Source organism: Chelonoidis abingdonii, chromosome 4, assembly GCF_003597395.2.
Source record: "Chelonoidis abingdonii isolate Lonesome George chromosome 4, CheloAbing_2.0, whole genome shotgun sequence".
In the NCBI taxonomy this organism is placed as follows: domain Eukaryota; kingdom Metazoa; phylum Chordata; order Testudines; family Testudinidae; genus Chelonoidis; species Chelonoidis abingdonii.
Window position 1 is genome coordinate 23097938 of NC_133772.1, and position 25117 is coordinate 23123054.

General features: G+C 52.8%; 1 protein-coding gene across 3 annotated transcripts in view; it reads right to left on the reverse strand.

Annotated features, from left to right (window-relative positions):
• Positions 1 to 7047: 7047 nt before the first annotated feature.
• The window catches only part of CSRP1 (cysteine and glycine rich protein 1), a 27184-nt gene continuing 9114 nt past the window's right edge, over positions 7048 to 25117 (reverse strand). For all 3 annotated transcript variants that reach the window (XM_032791896.2, XM_032791897.2, XM_075064954.1), the window contains exons 2-6: positions 18521 to 18633; positions 15824 to 15992; positions 13389 to 13518; positions 10655 to 10748; positions 7048 to 8702 (exon numbers count right to left, since the gene is read on the reverse strand). In XM_032791896.2, the coding sequence (XP_032647787.1) occupies positions 8626 to 8702; positions 10655 to 10748; positions 13389 to 13518; positions 15824 to 15992; positions 18521 to 18632 (582 nt within the window). In that variant the 5' untranslated portion in view covers position 18633 and the 3' untranslated portion in view covers positions 7048 to 8625. The remainder of the gene's footprint in view (positions 8703 to 10654; positions 10749 to 13388; positions 13519 to 15823; positions 15993 to 18520; positions 18634 to 25117) is intronic.

Consider the following 25117-nt stretch of genomic DNA (forward strand, 5'->3'; position numbering starts at 1 on the left):
CGCAGGCCGGGCCGGCTGGGGGCGGCCTCTGTGCGCAGCTGGGATTCATTCACAGATTGGCACACAGGCCACTGGGGAGGGAGGCGGAGCAGCCCCGGTTCCACCACAGTGCCTTTTGGGCAGCCTGGGCTTTCCTGGCTGCCCCAGCCCCTGGGTACAAAGGGAGAGTCAGTGGGTTGCAGGGCTGATGTGCCAGCCTGAGGCCTGAATCATTGGCAGGAGGGCAGCCTAAATCCCTTTGCTCAGCAGCAACCTGAATCCCGGAATGGAGCTGTTTGCACAGCAGGGGAGCCAGGTGAGGGTCTGAGTCATTCCTATGGCAGCCCCGCCAGGTGGGGTCTGAGACCGGTGTGTGGCAGCCATGCCAGACAGGGGTCTGCCCATACGACCATGTCTCAGAGGCCTAGTGCACCCAGCCATTGCCACACCCCTGAGAATGAATGCCAGCAGCAGGCAGGCCCAGTGGCCCCAGATACGAGCAACCTAGGGGGTTTGTGTGCAGCTTTGCCAACCCCCACACATTGGCTTGATCAGTTATTTCACATATGCACAGCGCCACAAAGGGGCTCCCTCTTGTCTTCTGGACCTTACTATGTGCTGGTGCTTCCCTCTGGCTTTGGGGAAGGGTGGGAGGATTATAAAAGTGGAAACACCAGGGCAGGTGCTGGGTTTGAAACCAGACCCTGCAGCATTACAGCTCAGGCCTTTGCCACTTGAGCTAAAGGGGTAACTCTTTTAGCTGACAGCAGTAGTAGGTTGTCATCCTCTAACAGCACAGACACGAGAGAGAGCTCATAGCAATGGAAGGGCAAGATGACAGGCTTGGTGGGATGGCCTGTGAGGCAAGGGGCCAGCATCACAGGCTTGGGGGGATACAGAAAACAGGGCAAACCCCTCGCTGACAGGGACAGGATGGGAGATCAGGCCCATGCAGTATAGAGATGTCACCACCCCTTCCTGTGTTGTCAGCAGGGTCTGATCTAGGACCTTCAGCACTAACACCAGCCTCTCTTGCTTGAGCTAAAGAAGCAGAGATCTGGGCAGGCAATGGAAGAAGGCTCTTAGCCACACTAGCTGCCAGAGAGGGACAAATGCCCACACTGTGCTCTTCGGTTGGCAGGAGTTAGTGGGGGAGGTGCCCACATGCTGTCTGTGATCCGGGGTCCAGGACCACTGCTTGGGCTGGTGTTGGAGGAACTTGGGGATCAGTGTAGGCAGGTAAGAGCTGGGCTGGCTGCCAAGGGAATGGCTCAGACCCCCACCAACACTGGCACGGCTGCCATTCAAATGGCACTGGGAGAGCAGCAGGCACCTGAAAAGCCTCCAGCCACTCCCTGCATGCCCACAGGGGAGCGGAGCGCATGTGCTTTTGGAAAGAGTCTCCCCAAATGCAGCCACTGATCATCCACATTTCTCAGTCATCCTCAGCCCCCAGACAGCCATTGGATATGGCCAGAGCTGTGAATCTGTGGAAAGAAGGGAACATGGCTAATTACCCGTTGTTAAAAGGGCTGGGGCCACAAATCCCAGCGGAAGCTGTACCCAGGAAGTTGTTATTGTTTCCAAGGTCCTGTTCCTCCCTGACTTACATGGGGTAAATCTGGAGTAACCACAAGCACAAGCTGGTCTCCTGGGGTTAACTTCAGTCTCACCTACCCTGTATTACATAACAGCCCCCTGCAGGAGTTGAACCTAGGACTCAAGCACACACCTCTCCTACCTGAGCTAAAGGATCAAGGGCTGGCAGGGGTAGAAGGTTATCCTCTATGTCAAACAAGAGGAACCCAACCTGTGTTTTACAGTTGTGTCCCTGCCACACAGGTTTGATCTTGCAGCATAGACTGGACCAAACCAAGTCCCTGACCCAGCCTATGAGCCAAGTTTGTAGCAAGAACCAGGCACAGGGCACCACATGACTGACCAGCGTTTAACCATGGTGGGGGCTGTTGCACAGAACATTTCTACAGTGTCAACATGTCCTGGCTGCTAGATTTGGGGGCTGCAGCAAGGAGCTGGCAACATAACAGAGCTGTAGGGGGGCAGCCCAGGACTGCTGTAGCAGAGCAGTGCTGAGGGTCATTGGCAGAACTGGGGAAAGGGGGGCAGGACCAGAGCAGCAGGGGTGTATGGGTTAGGATTTAGGGGCATTCCCAGAGCTGCAGGGGAGGGGAGCCCATGAAGTTGAGGGTGATCATTAGTCCTCGAGGTCATGGGAAGCAGCAATGAAGCAATGCAACTTGGGAAGGCACTCGTAAGGGTTGGACTGTGGTTTTATGGTCTATCCCCTGCACTACAAGCCACGTCAGGGTTAGCAGCAGGACAGGCCGCACCTCCTGCACTCTGTGACAATGCCAGAGCATCACACCCTGCTGTCTACGCATGACAACATGCCCCCACATGAGCTGCAGCCAGAGCTCAGAACTGGCTTCTTCCTTCCCAAATCTATCCAGCCCTGGGCCTCAAATTCCCCTCTCCTGGCCTGCAATACAATCACCCCTTATGGGAACTGAGCAGAGCAGGGCCCTTCTCTGCAATGACTCCACAGTGCCACCTGGTGTCAGAGACCTGCAACTGTCCCATTAAAGACTAACATTTATTTGGACATAAGCTTTCGTGGGTAAAAAAAAACACCCTTCTTCATCTGATATCTGTTAGTCTTTAAGGTGTCACCGGACTCCTTGTTGTTTTGTGTGGATACAGACTCACATGGCTACCCCCTGATACATAACTGCTCCGTTGTCACCTTCCTTTCTGCACCATCACTCCATCCCAGTCCACTGGAACATTTATGTGCAAGGCATTCCCGGGATCTGGAATTGGGATGTGGCCACCTTTGACTTTTCCAGAATTGCAGCTGCCCTGGATCCGTGCCATGCTCTCAGTACACTTCATCCGCCCTGCAAGGGATTAAGAGGCGAGACTCCTGGGCTGTGAGGTCACCCTGCCACAGCATGGTGTCACCACGTTGCCATGTCACAGCGCGGTGAGCTCATCACACTGTTGGGTGATGTCATTGCACTGTGAGGTCAGCCAACAGGAGGACTCAGCCCTCCCATAGCCATAATACAATGCAGCAAAGGAGAGTGGGAGAAAGAAAAAGGAGGAAAGTGAGGTGAACGCTAGAAGGGAGAGACAGAGGAGGAAGGAGATGGGTAAGAAAGAAAGCAATGAAGACCCAGATATAAAACCACAGCCCTGACTGCTGGGCAGGGGAGTATTAGAGAGAGATCTTAGCCCATTGGCCTATTGTGAATGTTCCCGAGAGATCAGATCAGAACATAAGAATGGCCACATCGGGTCAGACCAAAAGTCCATCTAGCCCAGTGTCCTGCCTTCCAACGGTGGCCAATGCCAGATGCTTCAGAGGGAATGAACAGAACAGGACAATTATTAAGTGACCCATCCCCTTCGTCCGGTCCCAGCTTCTGGTAGTCAGCAGTTTAGGGACACCCAGAGCATGGGATCCTGTAGACATGGTGCCACCACACGTGCACAAACAGTGATGCCTGAGACGGTGGCAGCATCACTCTGCTTCACTGCTATGACAGTGCCTCATGGCAATGCCATTCTGATTTACAGGGCAAAACAGCAAATGAAGGAGGTTTGGGGGGGGAGGATCCAGGGCTGCCCAGAGGATTTGGGGGGTCTGGGGTCTTCAGCGGCGGGAGGCCCCCACTTCGGTGGTAATTCGGTGGTGGGGGGTCCTTCCACTCCAAGACCCGCCGCTGAACTGATGCTGAAGACCCAGCACTTCGGTGGCAGGTCCTTGGGCAGAAGGACCCCCCCGTCGCTGAATTGCCAACGAAGACCCGGAGCAGAAGAAGCTGCAGGAGCCCGGTTCCCCACGAGAGTTTTCTGGGGCCCCCAGAGCAAGTGAAGGAGCCCGCTCCAGGGGCCCTGAAAAACTCTCAGGGGCCCCTTGCCCCACTTGCCTTCCCCCCCCCTCACCCTAGGCAGCCCTGGGAGGATCCCCGTTATGTTAGCATGGTTTTGCATGCCAAGGAGCCAGGACTGCCCAGGGAAGGAAGAGCACAGCCCTGAGAAAGTACATCCTCTCTTGGAGGCACTGACTGATGAGGTCTCCCCAGTGCAGAGATAATACAGCAAATGTCTCCATTGGCCCTAACATCTGCATAGCCACCCATCTCTTTGGGCCCCATAGATGGAGCTAACAATGTACATGGGCCAAACCAACCCCAGCCAGCCCTGGCCCAGTCTGTGAAACCTGCCAGCGTTTGTGCTGAATCAGGCTCAGGTGCTTCTCTTTCCCCCAGTGCAGAAGTGTCTGAGCATCTCAGAGCCTGTAATGCATTTACCTTTGGGCACCCGTGAGGGCCATTAGCTCTATTGTACAACTGGGGAACTGAGGCAGAGCAAGGCTAAGGGACATGTCCCAGCTCATGCAAAGCAGGGCCTTAAACCCAGGTGTCCCCCGTCCCAGGCTAATGCACTAGCAATTGGGCCCCCTTCCTACTCAAGGGGGAAAGGAGCTTGCTTCCAACAGACACGTGCCAGACTCTTAAGTGAGCTCCCCGTTACAGCTGGCTAGAAAACACCACTTCCCTTTCACAAAAAACATCAGAGCTGGGGACTTGGTTTTCTTCTGCCTTGTGAGGAAACTAAGACCTTTTTAAAAGCCAGTAGCCCAGTGGTTAGGGCCCTCATCTGGCATGTGGGGGACTTGCTCTGCCTGATTCAAACCAGTACTCCCAGGTGATGGCCCTGGCCTAGCCCTTGGGCTATGGCTATTTTGGGTCAGTTGGCCCCTCTCTACCCTAGAGTGACCAGACAGCAAATGTGAAAAATCAGGACAGGGGGTGGGGGGTAATAGGAGCCTATATAAGAAAAAGACCCCAAAATCGGGACTGTCCCTATAAAATCAGGATATCTGGTCACCTTACTCTACCCAACCCCCTCGAAATTCCACCTGCATCTGAGAAACCTTCTCAGCCAGATGCATTCTGTGGGGAAATTCCCAGCCACCTCCCCTCCCTATGCAACGGCTGGGGCCCTGGAGTTCCTCCTGGTATCTCAGCCTGCAGTGCCCAGGAGTCTGCCAGCAGAGGGCACAGACAGTCACCCAACTCTGTTGTGTTCAGATTCTGAATTTCCCCAGCTCCTCCCTTCCCAAGGAGCAACCGAGCGGAGTCGGTCACTTAACACCGCGGGTCCTGCTGCCAGCGGGTTTAGGGACAACTTCCCATCATTGTCATGGAGCCAGGGATCAGAGCTCACATCAATCTGGCCCAGTTGTGCCAGGGTAACTGAAGGGCACGGTAGATTGGACATCACCCTCAGCCTTGTGCTTTACCAAGTCCTATTATCAGGGCCCAGCATACCCTGCCTCTTGGCGGTGGCTGGGAACTTGGTAAAGAAACCAAAACCATTTACCACAAAAGAGTCTCTGGATCCCTATGGGCCCAGCTAGGAGCCAAACCTTTGGCCTAAAGCCCCACAGAGGTGTTGCAACTCTTCCCCCCACCCCTGTTCTGAAAGTGCCCCTTGCTCCTGGCCTGCAACCCCCCATTTCAGTTCTGAGCCACACACAGCCCTTGATCCCAATCCTGACCTGCAGCCCCCTGCTATTCCAGCCCTGGGGTCCCCACACAACTGTGTTGCTGCCTCTCAGCCCCGACCTGTGGCTTCCCATGGCCTCTCTTTAGCACAGAGGGAGCCTATTAGGTTCAGTATCAGCACGCATGCCACTCCATCCATCTGTAGATCTCCGTCAGTGTGAATACCCCCATGTCACAGCTGGAGGAGCTGGGCTTTAGACAAATCTCTTGGAGGCAAATGAGGCCCATTCACCCTTGTTCTCAGCAGTGTCCTCATTGTGCTCTGACAGCAGGGGCAGCTGTCCCCCCGTAGAGCACTGACCTCCGCATCACAAACAGCTGTGGGGGCATTTGCCCTCCTGCTGCACAACCAGGCAGACAGAGGGAGATGTCAGGTTGTTACTGTGCTGTTTCCGCTGAATGCGAGGAAAGCACACCCTATCACTAGCCAGGCTCCATTACTTCCTTCCTGCAGAGCTCTGTCGGGGCCATTAGGGAGACAAGCTGCCTCCCCTTGCTGCTGGGCTAAGAGGTGGGGCCTGGCTGCACAGCTGGGGTGAGAGCCCCTGCACCTCCCCACGGAGCACTCTGATGGCAGAGCAGCGGCGGCTCCAGGCACCAGCACTCCAAGCACATGCCTGGGGCGGCAAGCCGTGGGGGGCACCCTGCCAGTCCCTGCGAGGGCAACAGTCAGGCTGCCTTCAGCGGCTTGCCTACGGGAGGGCCGCTGGTCCCACTGATTTGGCGGCAATTCGGCAGTGGGTACACTGCAGCCACAGGACTGGCAGACCTGCCACAGGCAAGCCGCTGAATCTGCAGGACTGGTGACCTCCCACAGGACAGCCACCGAAGGCGGCCTGACTGCTGTGCTTGGGGCAGCAAAAAAGCTAGAGCCGCCCCTGTGCCAGAGCGCCTGGGACACAGGCAAAGATGGTGAATGAAGAATTCAGACCCCTGGAACCTGCTGGGGGATGGGGGGAGGCAGCAGCTTCAGCCTGGGGCCCTTACACATGCTGCAGTGCTTGGGAGTGAAGTTAATGAGGGCTAAGCCAGGTAGCTCTGCTTTTGCAGTCCAGTCCTGACTCAGAGTCATTCCTGCCCTGGGCTTAGATGCCCACAGATCGGGCATCAGTGGGAGGGAAAAACTGTGGCCCCAGGGTGAGTTTAAACTCATGCCACTTGTGACCCGACTAGTTAATACAGTATAAACTACTTTAGCACAGCATATGGCCTGTATCTCCCATAGGCTGCTCCAAGTAAGAGTCTAACATAGAAGAACTCTGCTGCTAGCAACACTAGCAGTCACAGGTTCAAATCCTGCTGATGACCCAAGCAGTGGGGTAATGAAGTAGCTTTGATCCAGGTCTCTAAAGGCGGAAGCCAGGTCCCTTCCTACAGAGTCAGTTTCATATGAAGCCACGGGTGGAGTTCCCCTTTGATATGACTAATCTTTTCTCTTATTGCTAGGGAAAGAAGAGACTGAACAAAAGCCTCATTCTCAGAGCTTTATTGAATACATAATTTTGCTTGAATGCAATCCTTGTACATGGCACATACAGTAGAAATATTGCAACATAATGTTTCTTCTGCACTGTGGAAAAGGTATGTGGAATCCTAGACATCTCTGCTTCAGGAGGAAACAGGGGAAATAAAAGCTGTGATCTTTGCTCAGGTAACACCCTGAAGGGAGGGAATGATGCCATGTGAATTAGTGAAGTTTTAGGTATAAACCCATAGAATGCTCTCTGTGATCCCATGTTCTATTATTCCTTAGCCAGTGTTTGCATCTTTCTATTCTGCTCAAGGGATTAGATGGCATCTGAGCCCATAAAAGCAAAGCCGCACCTGAAGCCCCACAATGAGAACTGTACTGGGGAAAGTTTGTTTGCTCAGACAGCATTGTAAACTGAGGGCAAAACTGGCCCTGGTTTTTTTTAAAACATACATTTTCCGGCTGAGTTTGCAACCCAAACACTGTGGCATCAACTGTGAAACAAGCATGAAATTGACCTCAATGTTCAAGCTGAGAGAAACACAAAACCGTGGCATAAACAGTGAAAAGAAAGTTGGATTGTTTCTACGCTCTCGGGTTAATAGGCTAAGGTGAAGTTAGTAACGCAGGAAGAGAAATCTGGGTAAAAGGTCTCCAAGTTAGCCAGTGACGCTGGGCATTGGTTTTTAGGAGCATTGTAACAGGCAGCTTTGGGCTGGGGTTTCAGATGTGCCAAGTGCCCTTTTGAAGTCAGTGGGAGCTGCAGCGGTTCTGAAAGAGATCAGCACCCTGTTGGCCCCTCAGAACCGAGGCAATCTGAGTCAGTGGCCACTTTTGAAAGCGTACTAGTTTACTAGATTTAGAACCAGGGTGTAAACTTCACAACTCTGCATTGAAGTCAATAGAGCTGGGCCGATGCACACCACTGGGGAGCTGGCCGGTGATTTATATTGGTCTGTCCCTCCAATTAGTATTTTTAATACAACACACAATTTAAAAACTATTCTCCTCTTCCTTGTCTGTATCTCGCGCTCACATCAGTCACTGGATCTCTGTCTCCCTCTGTCTCCAGACAAATAATAACCCACCCACAAGCCCCAATCATTTGCCAGCTTTGATTTTTTTTACATCTAGGAACGATCGAATAAGATTTGTTACACTCCTCTGACATCCCAGTGGCTGGCTGCTTTCAGAGCCTCAGAGCACCCAAGTTTCACAGGTGAGCCTATTACCTACAAAGTGACGCTCCCCGGCTGCATGGAAAGTTCTCTGCACGAGTGTGTGAGGGCGTCAAGGCCATTTGGCCTACACTAGGGCTGTTCGCTCCTGAGTCAAAGCCCACGGCTGTCAACACGAAGATTCCCGATTAGTTTGGTGAGCTTTGGGTCAGGAAACCAGCAGGCAAGTGGGTGGTGGACTAGTTAGAATAAGCAGGAGTTTATTGACAGAAGCACTGGCAGGAAATAGGGGAAGGACTGGGCTGCCTTGATCCACGTTTGAAGGTCAGTCTGGACGAGCCTGGTATCGGCGAAGCACGCGGCACTGCAGGGAAGAGGCGGAGGAGCCAATCCTGACGGCTCACTCGGAGTGGATGAGCGCGCCGGCTCCCTGCCCGAAGCCAAACCCCTTGGGCCCAAAGTTCTTAGCGTAGCATCCTGCAGGAGAGGAGAAGCTGTGAGTGATGGCAACACAGGGAAGGGAGGGGTGCCAGCCACAGGGGACATAGGGATGAAGCAGGAGGTGGTTTTACAGTGTGGGGTGAGTGTTGAAATAGGCTTGTTCCCCGAGTTCAGCTCTGGCCCCATCTCTCAGGCGGGCGGAAACAGGGTGAAGAAACAAGCACATGGGGACTGGTTAATACCTTTCATCAGAGGATCTCAAAGCCCTTTACGAACAAGGGCCTTGTTGTTACCCCCAATAGTGAAACTGAAGCACAAAGGGGGGGAAATGACTTGCCCAAGATCACACCGCAATGTCAGTGGCAGAGCTGGGTGCAGAAACTAGGCATCCTGGCTCCTAGCCTGGTTCCCTATCCACTGCAACTCTCCCCCAGCCTGGACATAGTTGCCCTTGTTAGCTGGCTGCTGGGGGAGGGGTTTAAAGTTTACTCTGGGTCAGAGGTGAAAGTAAGCCAGTATGGTCCGGTACGGTGTACTGGCAAGAGCCAGTACATCATGCCGGACTGAATCAGTTTCCGCGGCGGTGATTTAAAGGGCCCAGAGCTCCAGCTGCTGCGAGGAGCCCCAGGCCCTTTCAAGTGCCACCGGAGCTCCCCCAGCTGGGCTCCTGCAGTGATTTAAAGGGCCCAGAGCTCCACGGCAGCTGGACCCCAGGCCCTTTAATTGGCCCCTGAGCCCTGGGGCTCCCATCCGCCTCTGCAGCTGGTAGATCTGGGGTGATTTAAAGGCCCTGGGGCTCCCAGCCACAGCCCAGAACCCCAGGGCCTTTAAATCTTGAAAGACCCCGCCTCTTCCATTTGAGGCCACACTCCCACTCAGGACTCCGGCAGTACCGGTAAATCCTAAATTACTTTCACCCCTGCCTTGGGTTAGTTTCTCACCTCTACTGCTCGACATGAACAAGAGCTCCCAGCGGAACCCCAGAGATCAGACTCACATGGAGTTCGCTCCCTTCCCTTAGATCCCACCCACACGCCGGCCCTTATCAAGTGATAACCCCCCCAGAGTCACTGTCAGTGAGCCCTGGGCAGAGCTCACAGGATAATCATCAGGGACGGCAGAGTCTCTGGTTTCGGGCAGAGAGTCTGGTGCAATGAAAGGTGTATGATTGTCCGCCCCAGAGACCAACCAGAAGGGACACAAACCCAGGCAGCAGCAGGGCGAGTTCCCCCATACAGAGCTGGGGCCACACACAAGAAGACTCTGCAGCCAGTCACACGTGGGCAACCCGGCTGCAGCACTTTGGGAGCAGCTGCAGAGGAACCTGGCTTTCCCCTCTGGGGCAAGTAGTGGGGGGAAGAGGACGTGGTGGCAACAGTCCCATAGGCAGGAAGGGGAAATGAAGGCACTGATGTGCTTGCCCCTCAGGGGGCTACTAGGGCAGGCAGGGTGGGCACTGCCCACCTCTTTCAAAAGCAGAAGCATTAGAGGTTTTACAGATTCCCATTGAAAGACACTGACATGTTAGGTTCACTTGGCACTTCCAGAGGCCACCAGCCACCCCTACAAACCTAGACCAGCCTGGCTATGGCCCAGGGAGCAGGGTGAGGTAATCTGTAGGTGCTAGATGGGGAGAGATCCAGTGGCTCTGCAGCCCACGCGGACGGCATGGCGTTAACCCACAAGGAGCCATGCCACTAGAGAGTCTGAGTGCTTGCTGTTCCCATACACAAGGTGCTCTCCAAGTACATTCCTGCCTCTCTGGGGCCATTCGGACAGCACCTCCCTCCATTCATATTTCAGTATCAGCTACCCCCCCAATATTTTAGCAGGACCTACGATTGTCAGCATCTCGTGTGCTGGTTTGGGGTCAGCAATTCATTCTCCCCAAAGATGCACCCCCACAATGCCCCCTCCTCCACCTTGCTCTGGACTCCTCTCTCCCTCAGGTCCCGGGGATTCCAGCTCGCCTGGAAGGGGGTGCTCACCTTTGCAGTAGATCTCCCCGTCTTTGTCAGCCAGCGTGGTGGATTCCAGGCCTTTGCCACACTTGGCGCACCGGAAACAGGCCTTGTGCCACGACTGCGGGGAGAGGAGCAGAGAGCAGTCAGAGGGGGCGGGGAGCAGAGCAGGGGACCATTCAGGCAGTCATCCACTGGTAGGACACCCAGGGCATGTCAGTCCCCTGGCTCTCCCCGGCAGCACCCCCAGGGCCCCGCCACAGGAAAAGCTGTATAGTGAAAAGTGCCTGTTCCAAGGCCCCGGTCACAATCCCATTCTCCCCAGAAGGGGTTCAGACATGCTACAGCCCAGGTCAGACCTGTGTGGCTTGATCTCCACTCCATGGGACGGTGGATTTAAGGTGAGCATGACTCTGTGGTACCCAGGTCCCCCCAGTGTCGCTGTTTCTAGCAGCACAGCCTTGGCTTTACCCCTTCGCAGTCCCTGGCTGGTATTTCCAGCATTGTGTGGAAGGGTTGACTTTTATCACGCTTCCTTTTGTCTGGACAGGACCCTCAGTGCCCGGCCCCTCCTTAAAGAGGTTTTAAAGCTTCCAAGCACAAGTCCCAAGTCACAGCCAGAATTTCCCTGGGAAATATCGTCCTGCTCTAGCCTAGCTCACATATTCCATTCCCCTCATAACACAGTGCTCCTCAACGGGTTGTCTGCATCAGGGACTGACCCCGGGACCTCAGAGTGGTGACAGAGCCATGCTGTGAGCATGGGCTACCCCTGCATCCAGCGGATCAGCTCAGGGAAAACCACCCATTACCCTGGTGAGTCAAAACTAACTGGCTCATCAGAAAAGATTCCAGGCGAGTGGGATTTCAGAGCCTGGTCTAACCCGGATCTCAACCAGTCATGCATGAAACCGATTACAGATAAAACATGCTCCTTTAATCTTGTTTCCAAACTACCAGCCACCCACAGTTTAGGATTTGCTTCTGTAAAGAGTTAACTCTTAAACATTAGGCTGCTGTGGATCAGCACAACTCCTCTGAAGTCAGCCAAGCTGTGGCGACTGGATTCACACCACCTAAGGATCTGGTGAGAGCCCCTGGTTCCGTATTCTAGAGACGAAGGCATCCTAAAGCACTAGAATCAGAACAGGCGCACCAATGAAAGTTACAGCCCGATGTTGAGACCAAAGGCACCAGGCTGATTTTTAAAACGATGGCTCTCTCAGCTGCTCCCCGAGTTCCTAATGGATAAATCAGTTAAGCTGCAAATAGTGAGAGCTGCTGACACAGGCGTTTAAAAAAAAAACCCTGCTTTGGGAAACATGGAACCTTTTTTGGGAAAAGAAAATGTGGACTTGGGGTTGAGGCAGGAGGCAGAGACGACAGGCTAAGTTATGCCACCAGCAGAAGAGCTATCAGTGCATTTCAGGACACGCTGGTATCCTCTCTCAGTTTGTTTAGACACAGCAACGTTTCCAGCGTCAGCTGCTTAAAGATGTAGAATGCAAAGTCTCCCACTAAACACTGTGCCTAGATTTTTACTCTAAGGGTCTATTTTCACTGCAGGGTCACAAGGGGTTCTTATCTGGGTGTTTCCCCAACCCACCTTCCCATCCACACACAAAACCCTCTCACTCAAGTTTAGTGGTGCTTTCAACCCAGGCTAGTTGGCCACTTCCACTCAGACTGGTGACCCACCCATTTTGCAATGAGGATACAGGCTACCAGTATTTACCACTGTAGGCCACATCCAATACAACCTCTATGGCCCTGAGGACGTCACATGAGCCACAGCTCGGTACTGATTGGGCCGCAAGTGAACCACTGAGCTGAACCCACTTGAAAGCCAGTAGGCCTGCGATGCCTTCCCTCAATTTCACGTCCCCAGGACAGACAAGTTCTTCCACAATTCACTGGGAGAGACTCAGTTTGCTGCAGCATGTAGAACCATGAGACATGGCCCCAGTAGTCCTAGCTATGCACATAGGGATCACAGCCCCAGAGGACCCAGTAACACGAGTCAGGCTGGACTAGTGGAGGTGCTGCAGGTCAGGACTGCACAGAGTTCCTGGCGGGCGGGACAGAGTCTAAGACTGGATCAGCAGGAGATGCTACAGATGCATTAGCAGAGCTGTATGTGTTCACAGGGCAAGGCCCGGGGAAGATCCAAAGACAGTCTGGAGACTTCATCACCCTGCCTCATGCAGAGGCCAGCACTGGAGGAAAGAGGAGCCTGAAGACTTAGGAAGCCAGTGGCTGGGTGAACTGGGCTGTGGAAGCCAGATCCAGCCTTCTAGAGCCTAAAGGGAGAATGCCAACATAGCGGTTTCCTTGCAGCAGACTTGTGCATCACAGCCCTGGGCTGGAAGACATCATTCTCCTCCCAGGGCATGGGCAGGGGGGCAGGAGAAGGGACCAACCATAATCCCCCAGGATCAGGGAGATGGAGAGAGCCTGTGGTTACCCCGTGCGTGCAGCTCTCTGCTACCCACATGTATCATAAAGACAGAATTTTCAGAAGGGGCCAGCACCACCCATAGGGGCCAAATTCTCCAGAAAGCTCACAGCACATTGGGCACTAGCTGAGCTCTTAAAAATCCAGCCCCATTTGTGGATGCTGGACATCTGGCCCATGGTAGCATCCAGGCTTGGCCCTGGACCATGAGCCCTAACTCATGGACCCTTTCAGAGTTCCCAGCCGCATGCTAACTCAGGAACCACCACTCTGCAGTCAGCTCCCCCAACGACACTGCTGTCTTACCTTCCCAGCACCAATCACCTTCTCAGCAGCATACACGGCCTGCCCGCAGCGAGGGCAGCCATCGGCACCACCCACCTTCTGGGCCAACTTGGAGGCATTGGGGTTGTTGGTGGGCCGGTGGGGCTGGCTCCTGTGGGATTCCAATTAGGGAGAGTTAGTTACCTGGTCTGCATGACTGGAAAGCAACGGCAGACAGAGATGGCTGATGAGACCGGGAGCCTCCACATTCAGGGAAGAAGAGAGGTCTCCGCTAGGGCCAGACTGTGAGAAGGGCTCAGCACATGGGTTCCCATTGGGGGCCGAGCCCTTCGGATGCTCTGGGCATCTACACACTGGGAGAGAAGGGTTAGAACTTTCTCCGCAGGGGGCACACAAATTACAGGCTCTCCTGCAGGTGTGCTCTATGGGAGAGCTGCCTCTATTAGCGAAGCACGGCCCTGCCAGATGAGGGAGAAGGCAGGCTAGAGTCACTGTCGCTCCCATCATGCTGCAGGGAGCCAGCAATTCTGGCTGAAGAAGCTCCTCCCACCCCATGGATGGCTTTCCAAATGCTATAAGCCGCCCTGCTCTGAATGGGGGGGTGCGCACAGGAGCTGCCCCCCTGGAAGTGAAAGTTCAAGACTTCAGCACAACATTTTGTCAAAACCCTTGCTGCCGTTTGACCAGCTCTGCAAGGAGCACCAGGCGAGGGCTGCACTGCCCCCAAAGGTGGGTGTTTACAGCATGGCTGCTAACTTGAGTTGGCTCCTGCCCTAAAACCCAAGTGGAGATGAGGTGCCGAAGTCCTTCGCTCGATGGAGCTAGGGGTGTCAACCCTGTACCCTGCACCTGAGATTGACCTCGACTGGCTCTTTGTAGCCAAACCCAGCACCCACCATCAGCACTGGTTTGGTTTCAGCAGCTCTCTTGGTATGGACATGTTATTAGGATGCCAGACCAATGAATTACAAAGTGCACTTACCAAGGGATGCTGCTGCACGGCCGGAGATCACGTGCGCACCAAAGGCTTCAGTAGCCAATGAAGGACCAAGGGATTGGGGACTGGGGATTGGTCCTGCTTTGAGCAGGGGGTTGGACTAGATGACCTTCTGAGGTCCCTTCCAACCCTGATATTCTATGATTCTAAGGGAACATCTACACTGCAGTATGTGTGCGCGAGTGCAGTGGCAGCTCATGTGGACATACCCACACTAGCTGTATTCTAAGTAGCTCTCTGAAAAGAGAAGTGAGGGTTCAGTACTGCAGGCATCACCATGGAATGCACAAATGAGTACATACCCAGGGGGTCAGGCAGCCTTGCACAGCCTGCACGGACGCCCACACCACAACGGCTTCACTTCTATTTTCAGCAAGCTAGCTAGAGTATGGCTAGTGCAGATCGGGCTACACAAGCTGCAGATCACACCCCTGGCTGCAATGCAGACCTACTTGTAGCCTGAACATCTGGCCAGATTATCTGAAGGACCTTGATTGATCCAGGTGGCGCTCGATCTTCAAGGGGGCTATGTCCCTTTGGGATTTGGCTTGATGATGATGAACTCCATCAAGGTAAGAACTCCAGCGCCTCTGGGATTTTACAGTGAGACCACCTCAAGACAGCAATGACACCGTAAATGTGCACCTTTGCTTGGCAGTGAAGACATAGCTGAAGGGCTTGTGTACACAAGAAAATGTGTGCGACCCAGGGACATTGCTCAGGGGGGTGAAAATCCACCCCCGAGCAACATAGTTAAGCCAACCTAATCCCCAGTGTAGACAGCACTAAGTCGATAGAAGAACTCTTCCACTGACCAAGATACTGCCTCTTGGGGAGGTGCATTAACCACAGCAAGGGGAGATCCCCTCCCATCGTTCATTTGCTGTAGCTAGTGTCCACACCGAAGCACTGCAGCTGTACCACTGAAGCATTTTGAGTGTAGACATAGTCCTAAGCCAGGCTTTGATTGTATTGGGCCCAAGAGTAGACACCTCCCATTCTTCCTGGTCATTAGAACTACTGGTCTCATTAGGCTCTTGTGAGGTTACATTTTAGCTGCCAGCTTGATTCTGTTCTCAGGGCTGCCTTTGTTAACGGCAGGGGGCATCGTCTCAGCAGGTGAATGGCTCAGCTAGATGCTGAGCTGCAGTCAGGCACTAGACTGACCCAGTCAGAGGATCCTAGGGAGAGGTTGGCGTTTACAAGGCTGGGAAAAGCCTGCCAGCCAAACTGCTGACTGCTAGGGGTCAGGAGAGTGCAGAACTTTACACGGAAATTGAAAGACGTGGTAGAAAGCAGGATTTCTTTAGAACAGGAAATGCTAACAGAGCTGCTCAGCTCCCTCGGCTCCCCAGTGCCCCTCTCCACTGGGTCTCCCACAGCCCAGTGCTGGGATGGGGATGCCTCTCTGCAATTCCCTTTTATAGCCACTATTTTTGAAATGAAGGCTCCAACTCACTCTTCTGATTTGATTCCCAGCGACTCTCCTTTGTCGGTGCTCAGGGTCCCTGCTCCCTGCCCATAGCCATAGCCTTTGGGGCCATACTTCTTGCCGTAGCAGGACTTGCAATAGATCTCTTCCCCATGCACAGCCACGGTGGTGCTGTCCAGGTTCTTTTTACAGACCACTGAAGAGGAACAAGGGGAATGTCACGCTCAGACCTTGGCCAGGAGTTTATAGGTCATCTCTGGCTTCTGGGCAGCCAAAACACACTGGCGAGTCTGAGAGCATCAGTCCTCCCAAGACATATTATGTATCAGATTATGTGCAGAGAACAGGACCATTGGTATGAGTTAAAAAACAACCAACTCACCCACCCAGGTAAAAGCCAGGAAGTTCAGAGTTAAAAGGTGAAATTGACATTAACCCCAGTGCTGCCAGTGGGTAGAGTGGATGCAGTTTGAGAAATGACAAGTTATGAAATCCCTTTACAAAGCTCATCTGCACCATTCTAAGTGTTAATCAGGAGTGGTGCAGGCAGGGGAGGGCTGCATAGACAGTCAGTGATCCCAGCCTTTGCAGGATTGGTTCCATGGGATGACAGCAGAAAGTGTGCTTGCCAGGAGAGAGTCCAGCTCAGTCCGGGCCAACCCTGACTGGAGCATGCACCTGCCAATCAGGAGACTGGCAGCTTAGAATTAGCTGATGACAGGCAGCACAGACAACACTCTTGGACGCTTAGACACACTTAACCTCCAAGCCGTAGTGCTGGATCAGATAATCCAAGAGGAAGTTGTAGGGGCGGAGAGGAGGCTGGAAGGGGCAGGATCAGAGGTGGGGGCAGGGCTCACAATCCCAGCCGGCAGCCTTTTGATGTTTACCTACCTCTGACTGTAAAGGAACAAAGAGGCTGGAGAGCCCAGCAAGAGCCAGACACTGGTGTGTGACTGACAGACTCAACCCCCATCCCACACACATGCCTGAAATGTCAGCAGGAAGCCACTCCCCATGGCCTGCTTGTCTCCTTGCCAGAAGAAAAATTTCTTGCCCTTAAACAATGTTTCAAGAATGCAAACACAGAGCCGCGCATTCCCCTCGGAATGCTCTGCAGGCCCAGAGCTTTCCGCCTAAATATGGGATCTTAAATCTGCGCTTCCCATCCCCATGACTAAATATGGTGCTTTTCCTCCGGGACAGCTGCTCCCTGGGCGCTCTCTGTGCTTGGAGAGTAGGAGGAGGAAAAGGAAAAGGATAATGTTTGCCATGTAAGGAGGGTTATGTCAGGAATTTCTGCGGGTTAGAAGCTTCCTGAGCCCTCTGTAGCAGAGCTAGCTGGGCTGGTATTCGGAGCCCATCTAGCCCAGGGGTTCAGCAAATCCCCACCAGCTGAGCCATCAGGCATTTAAACAGTTAATCTACGCTTAACACTTGCATGGCTACACCTGTCGAGGGGGGGAGACACACACCCACAGCCAATATAGCGATGCTGGCAAAAGCCCAAGTGTAGACGCAGCTATGCTGACAGAAGTGTGCTTCTGTGGGCACAGCCCATGTCCTTTGGGAAGGTGCTGTTCCTACACAGGTGGGGGGTACCTGGGCTCTGTAGTTTAGATGTAGCCTTACACTGGGGAGAAGCAAACAAAGACCAGGGCTTGTGGGCAGGCCCCATTTCCTGTGAGGGAAAGCAGACACCGGAGTGCACCTGTCGGATGGGGAGATCCTGTCCCGTTCCCTGGAAACTCCTCCCCTTCCCCTGCCAGCTATGATCTCTGGAGAACTGCATTTCTTGGGACAGCAGGTGCCAGCAGTGGAAAGCAGCTGCATGACCAACCCCACGTTTCTCTGAGCACAGGTGATGTCCACCCAGGTGGGAGCTAGCATGTCAGTTGCCGCTCTACATCTGCATTGGGTGAAGGATAGCTCAGTGGTTTGAGCATTGACCTGCTAAACCTGGGGTTGTGAGCTCAATCCTTGAGGGGACCATTTGGGGATTGGTCCTGCTTTGAGCAGGGGGTTGGACTAGATGATCTCCTGAGGTCCCTTCCAACTCTAAGAATCTATGATGCTTTCCAGTGCTGGGTGGCATGTGGAGACTGCTGTATGGATGGGCTGAGGCTACGACTGCCAGAGAGGTGAGGGGGGCCCAGGCATCGGGCATGCTGCAGGCATTTGGTCACCAGAATGACCAGCAAGCACAAGGCAAAGCAGCATCCTCTGTCCCCAGGTCCTGCAGGGTTCAAAGGCCACACTCCAGCCACCTCTAAGGCTGCACACAAACCCTTCCCTCTTCATTCAAAAGCGGTGCAGAGAGGTGCCCTCATGGAGTTCCTAGCCCACTAGGATGGCTTTGCTGTGGGGTGGTACAGTCAGGGCTTTAAAATAGTGCATCTAGGGGGCTTGCGCTTTAGACCCTAGTGTGGTTTAGGGTTAGTATTTCATTTAGCAATGTGGGGGCAGAAGTTGCATGGATGTTTCCCCAAAGCACCCCTGCCATTTCAGTCCCTAAATCACCCACGGTGCTTTGCAAAAATCCCTTCCCCCAGTCTAGAGGAGAACAGAGAGCTGCTCCCAGCCCAGCAGTAATTAGCCAAATGTCAGCTGTCTGGGTCTGCTTTGCAGCGCCGGGGGCATGTTTATATCGCTGGCAAGAGCAAGCAGGCCAGGGCGTTGCCATGTCAACGGAAAGGCCAGGACCTCACGGGGCACTGTACTCACGGCACAAGAAGCAGGACTTGTGGAAGCTGTTGCCTTCACACTGTACCTCCTCGGCGAAGTACACGGCCTTCTGGCACACGCCGCATTTCTTCCCTCCGCCCCAGTTCGGCATCCTGTGGAAAACAAACAGGAAAAAACAGATTCACCCCAACGGGACTGAGCAAGGCAGCTGCTGGATGATACAATTAGAATCCTGGAAAAGGGCCAGAACACCCCGCAGGTGCCAGGGAAAGATCCTAATGTCCAAAGGACATCTCAAAACCCAGGTGTGTAGGCGCCAACCAAGAGCACACGCACTGCACCTAAGTCACGTAATGCACAGTTTGGAGCTGCATACGCTGGCATTGCCTGCAAATCCCAGCAATGTTTCCACTTGTGTCCCAGAACTTTCTTGCCTGGAGCTGGAGCATTGCATTCTAGTGCTAGTAGTTAGTGCAGGTGCCCCTGGGTATAAGGGAAGAGTGGTGGGATGCATTTGGTACATGGGTCACACACTGGCTGCCAGTCAGTGTTGTCCTCAGCAGCTCTTCAGCCTAGATCCGGCTCTCTCTGCTCCGTTTGGCAATTCAGCTACCCACGAGTGCTAGATGGGGCCTGGGAAGGAGGAGATCAGACTCCTGTGTCATGGGCACGCAACAGAGATTTGCACCCCTAAAACGTGGAGAAACGAGACACCTCTTCGTTGCTTTGCCAGAGGTGCAGGAATTTCCCCATTTCCTTGGACCTCTGAGCCCAAGGAATTTTTGGGGAGAAAAGGAATCTACAGTAACAGCACTGCAGGATAGGTTAACAGCACTTCTCCTGGGCCCCAGGTCTGTCTAAGGTGCCCCTCACCATAGTATCACCACTGAACATGGGAACTTTTGTACTCTTTGGGCACAGCTGACCCTGCACTGTTCACCAGGCAACTGAGAACCAGCAACTCCCTGTTATAAAAGGGTAAAGAAATGAGAGCTGGAAAGCGGAGAGGAAGAGAAGAAAATCTGCTCAGGCTGAGACAGACCAGGTGAGTCTCACCACACATTCTGGGCCTGGGGCAACATTCCTCAGGGTCTGACTGGCTGGAGTGTGGGGGGATGAGAGAGCTTCCTGGAGGAGCAGCCTGAAAAGTGTCACTAGAATCGCCCACTCTCTGAACATCTGTCCTACAGCTGTTGGTGAGGATGAGAGAGGGGAAGGGGATCCCAGATAAAGGCAAGAGACAAGATCTGTGACTGTGCCATGTATGCCCAGACTCCACAGTCCTCCCCACACCCCAACTGCACACGCTATTGGAGTATTAGCCCTGTATTAGCCTTCCACCTGGCCTCCCTGTTCCCGGGACATTTTAGTTTTTATCTTGGATCCAACACCAGAGAAGAGAATCAAAGAAGCCCAGGATATCTAGAGACATGCCCACAAACTTGACAAATGTCACAAAACCTTTAATTGCCTTATCTAGGCCAGTCCTGAAGTTCTAACTTGGCTGTAGGGGGGTGGAAAGCAGGGCTTCCTATGGGATCTCCTCTTTTCCTGGAAACTCAATGCCAAAAGGGTATCAGAAGGGGACCACCGAGTTGAGGCAGCCCCAAGTTTTAAAAAATGCAGAGTAATCAATCAGGATCAGGCCTTCAGCTAATCCCCAAGGACAGAACAAGACATAGCCATCATGTAAACTGGTTTCTCAATGCATTGCTGGCACCAATACCCTTCCTTAGCCAGCCTCATCCTCTGCCCCTGCCAGCCCTCGGCACTGGGCTCTAGAGCAGTTAGGACAGTGCTTGCTTTGGTGCCATGCAGCCAGGTAGAGAGATTATTCCAAGGACCATGCACCCCGGTGGGAACACGCAGCCTTGTGCTCTTTGGCACAACATCAATAAAAGCAGCAGGGCAAGTTCCCAAGAGATACAGACGAGTTTGCCCAGACGGACGCCACACAACAGCAGAAGAGTTAACTGCCTCCACCAGCTTTAGTACTACAGCTCTGATGAAGAGGATGCACGGTTCAGTGGTTCCAGGGGAGAGGGCGAGAAGCGGGGAATAACCTGAGTCTGGGGGCCATTCCTTATTCTCTCTCTGACTCCCTATGTAACCGAGGGAAAGTCACAGCCTCCCTGTGCCTCAGGTCCCCTGTCTGTACAATGGGGTAATACCCCTGTCCCTGCCTCACAGATGGTTGAGGAGAATAAATGCACTGAAGACAGTGAGACCCTCAGATCCGGCCCCATCAATGCAGTAGGAACACTTTAGACTGACAGGTGAGGCTGCAAACTCCACCTACCCACACAGTCCCAGGGAGACTGCTCACCCGAGCGTTGGCAGCATCAGGCAGTCATCCTTCTGTGACAGGAGAGGTCGAGATCTTGCCGGAACGAAAAAGCTACATAAAATATTCCACAAAATCCCTGAATTAGGGCTTGTCTGCACTTGAAGTGCACAAGTGGCATGGCTGCGATGCGGCAGTGTAGACACTCACTACGGCGACAGGAAGGGTCCTCCCATCACTGTAGTTAATCCACCTCTGCCCCATGAAACGGGAGCTAGGCAGCAGAAGAATTCTTCCATCAACTGGGGGCTAGGTTGGCTTTATTATGTCGCTCAGAAGAATGGGTTTTTCACACCCCTTAGCAACACAGCTGGGTCAACCTAGCTTTTTAGTTTACGCCAGGCCTTACGCCAGGTGATCTTAGCTGAGGTTCAACTAGGCATGGACTCAGGATGGGGACAGCAGAGAGCTCCAGGTCAGGAGTGAGGGCTGGTCTCCACTGAAAAAGTTACAGCAGTATAGTTTCATCTCTCAGGGGTATGAAAAACCCACCCCCTGGAGAAACGGAGTTAAGCCAACCTCACCCCTGGCGTAGACAGTGCTAGGTCAGTGGAAGAATTCTTCCGTCAACCTGGCAACGACCTGTCGGAAGGTGGTTAAACATCAGCAATGGGAGAACTCCTCCCGTCCGCATAGGTAGTGTTGACGCTGAAGTGTTTCAAATGTAGACGTAGCCTGAGGGACAGACCTGAGCCCAGCACCGGGCTAGCAAGGGAGGCTGCATTAGCGGAGCTGTGAAGAGGGCTGACCCGGCGGCTAAGCCTTGCTCTAGCAGTGCTGTGCTAGCAGTTCCTGAGTCACAGCCACAGATTCCAATACCAAATATTTTTAAGGGGCCTGCATGGGTTGCAGGGATAAAACACTACCTAGGATGGGGGATTGTGTCAAGGGACCACCTAAGGGTGTCTTATGGGCAGGGTGACGCACTTAGTTAAAAGATTAACTCCAGCAATCTGCAGCTCCTTGCTCCTCCCCAGTGCCCTGCAGGCTGGGGTTTGTGCATTTTCCTTTCTGCTGTGTCTGGCTGATGCCAAATCCCTCCCTTTCAGCCAGATCATTCTGGTCCAGAGCCCTGGATGGCCTTAAAAGGACTGTTTCTCAGAATCTAATTTCACTTGGCTGGGGTGGGAGGGAGCTCAGTCCCACTCAGAAAGGGCGGCTCCCTGGAGAACAACAAAGCCAATACCAGCCGTACCAGCACCAGGCCAGAGGCAGCCCAAGTACAGACACACTGCAATTCCCAGGACAGAGCTCTGGGGAAGGCCACTTCTGTGATTAGAACAGAGCTTCTCTGACCCTTACAGTACAATCCTAAGCATTTGCCCACCCTCCTATGTCAGATACTAGCCTCCCCTGTTTCAGAAGGGACAGAGAGACCCATCACCCCCTACCTCTCAGTCCGTCCCCTCTCCCCCACTACTCCTAGGCAAGTTCCATCTCTAGTAACCAGCCAACCAAAGGCTACCCTGTAGTTTCAGACAGATACACATATCTGTTGTTCAGTGTTCCAGCGCGTGCTGTGTTCAACCCCAGAGGCAGCTGCAACCAAGTTTAGTACCAAGCTGTCTAGCATGATTTGCTACAGCCGGCACTGAATCCAACCAATTGTCCCCCTGTGACGAAGAAGGCTGTTCTTAATGTTTCCTCTGAATACTGTGTAAGTGCCTCGGTTTCTGGCCAACATTTTGTCTCCGTGGCAACTAATGGCCCGGGCCCTTCCCCCCTGCTAAAGGTGTGGGAGAACAAAGATCAGGTGACCTCCTGGCCTGGGAAAGAGACAAAGGCCAGAAAGGAGGGGCTGGAGGGGGTTTCAGTTGGGAGCTGGCTAGGGACAGGAGGTGAGTGCAGACAGGGTTGTCTGCCTCACTGGGCCCCAGAATGGACCCAGCTGAGGGGTCCCGTTCTCTGTACCTACAAGCTCTGTTTTAGACCATGTTCCTGTTATCTAATAAACCTCTGTTTTACTGGCTGGCTAAGAGTCACGTCTGACTGCGAAGTGAAGTGGGGGTGCGTGCAGGACCCTCTGGCTTCCCCAGGACCCAGTCTGGGTGGACTCACTGTGGGAAGCGCAAGGAGGGGCAGAGGATGCTGAATGCTACAAGAGACCCAGGAAAGTGAAGCCGTGTGAGCTTCTTGCCCTGAAGACAGTCTGCTCCAAGGGAGAGGAGACTCCCCGAAGTCTTGACTGGCTTTGTGGGAAGCAGTTCCAGAGCATCGCCCAGGGACTCTGTGACACCCCTTCACTGGAACAGCTTTTTTCAGGAGCAGTTGTCAGAGAGGGGTTGGGATAAACCCTATTTGACCCCAGTTATCTGACAGGTTTAATGGTGCAGACGCGGCCTAAGAGAGGTTGTGCATGGTTTGGGGTCTCCTAGCAAGTCTACCACAAGAGATTTCAGCAGTGAACATGGTATAAATAGATTCCCCAATAAACAAAGCAGCCTCAGTTTGCCTCACAGAAATAGGGGCTTGTGGGACCGCTAGCAGAGAGAAGTCTTCTGATAGTTCAATCTATGTCCTCCTCCCCCCAACGACATGCACACTCAGTCCACAACTCACACACGAGAGCTTGAACACTGAGTGGGGAAAACCCAAAAGGCAGAGGCTGAAGCAGGGATCAGAAAGCAGCAAGAGCATTATTCTAAGGGTTCAGTGAAGGTAGGAGGGCAGGAGAGTCAAGGAGAGGGACAGGGTGTAGTCAATGAACATAGGAAAGACCAGACCAGATCAGGAGTCTGGCCATTGTAGTCCAGTGTCCCATCTGACAGTGGCCAGTACCAGATGCTTCAAAGGAAGGTGCAACCCCCTTGTCCCTGTAGACAGATGTGAGATAATCTGCCCTCCCATTAAGGCATCATCCTAACCCCGCTAATAAATTACTGGATTAAACCAGGAGGTTTTTGCAGCCCTTCAGAGTTTGTTCACAAGACTCAAAAGAGGGATCAGAGATTTATATCCACAGTTATAACAGTCAATGCTAAATTCTTGACCTCAGTGACATCCTACGGCAATGAGTTCCACAGTCTAAGTCACATTTTGTGTGGTTGAAAAGGGTTATTTTTTTTTGGTGGGTTTTGAGTTTGCCACCTTTCAGTTTCATTGCACGTCCCTTTTGTGTGTTACAAGATGGTGAGGAGAGAAGCTCTCCAATCTACTTTCTTTATTCCACTTGCTCAGCCGATACTTTGATCATGTCCCATTGGCGAGTGGGGAGAGGAGCATTGTTAGTGGTAGCAATCAGCTGTCACAGGATTCTGGAGAAGGGAATCTGTGCAGTTGTGAGCTATTTGAGGAAGGGAAGTTTGTCAGAAACTAGCATTTTCTGAAAGCTGAGCCAGGCATCTTAGAACATAGTTCTGTGTAAAGCTGCTGAGTTCAAATCTTCAATCTTCAAATTTCGAATTTACTAGGTGATGTTTTATTCTAGCCACAGTAAGTTTGAAAGCTGCAGATCAACATGGGAAATGGGCATTCAAGTTTAGCGCGTCCCAACAATTCACACATTGATGAAGTTGAAGGAAACAAGCAACCAAATGGACGGAGTGAAAAAAAATAATTCCACTTCTACTTGAGAAGAGCTAACAGTCCATATTAGTGATAAGATTGAGAGAATTAATGTTCAGAGGGCAGAAAATCTGGTTCTTTGAATTCTCCAAGAACAACTGTGCCACTGAATGAAACACTACCATTGAAGCAGAACATTGATTCACCTGGCAATCCTGCAGCAGAGACATTTTCAATGCCATCATCACTGAAATGTAGCCACAATGACAACTTAAGTCCCTATTCCAGCTCTTTAGCATTAGCTGAGATGAAATCAGTGATCATGCCGTAAAGACAACTGATATGAAAGGTAGACTGGGACCTGATAAGAAACTGTAACCGCTTGTGCCAACACCTCCTTGAATGCAACCCAAACAGCAATCTAAATAAGTGATTTAAGCACTTAGCCACAGATTAAACCAGTAAGAGGAGTGTGACACTCCATACCTCAAAGTAGTGCCTTGAAACCCCTATATTCACCACTATCATACGATTACGATGTGTTTTGTACAAAGTTTGCCTTGTGAGGTATCATTTAAGAAGTCTTCATCTGTTGAACCTTAATATCCTGTATAAGTAGGAGCATTGCCAGCAGATCAAGGGACGTGATCATTCCCCTCTATTCGGCATTGGTGAGGCCTCATCTGGAGTACTGTGTCCAATTTTGGGCCCCACACTACAAGAAGGATGTGGAAAATTGGAAAGAGTCCAGCAGAGGGCAACAAACATGATTAGGGGGCTGGGGCACA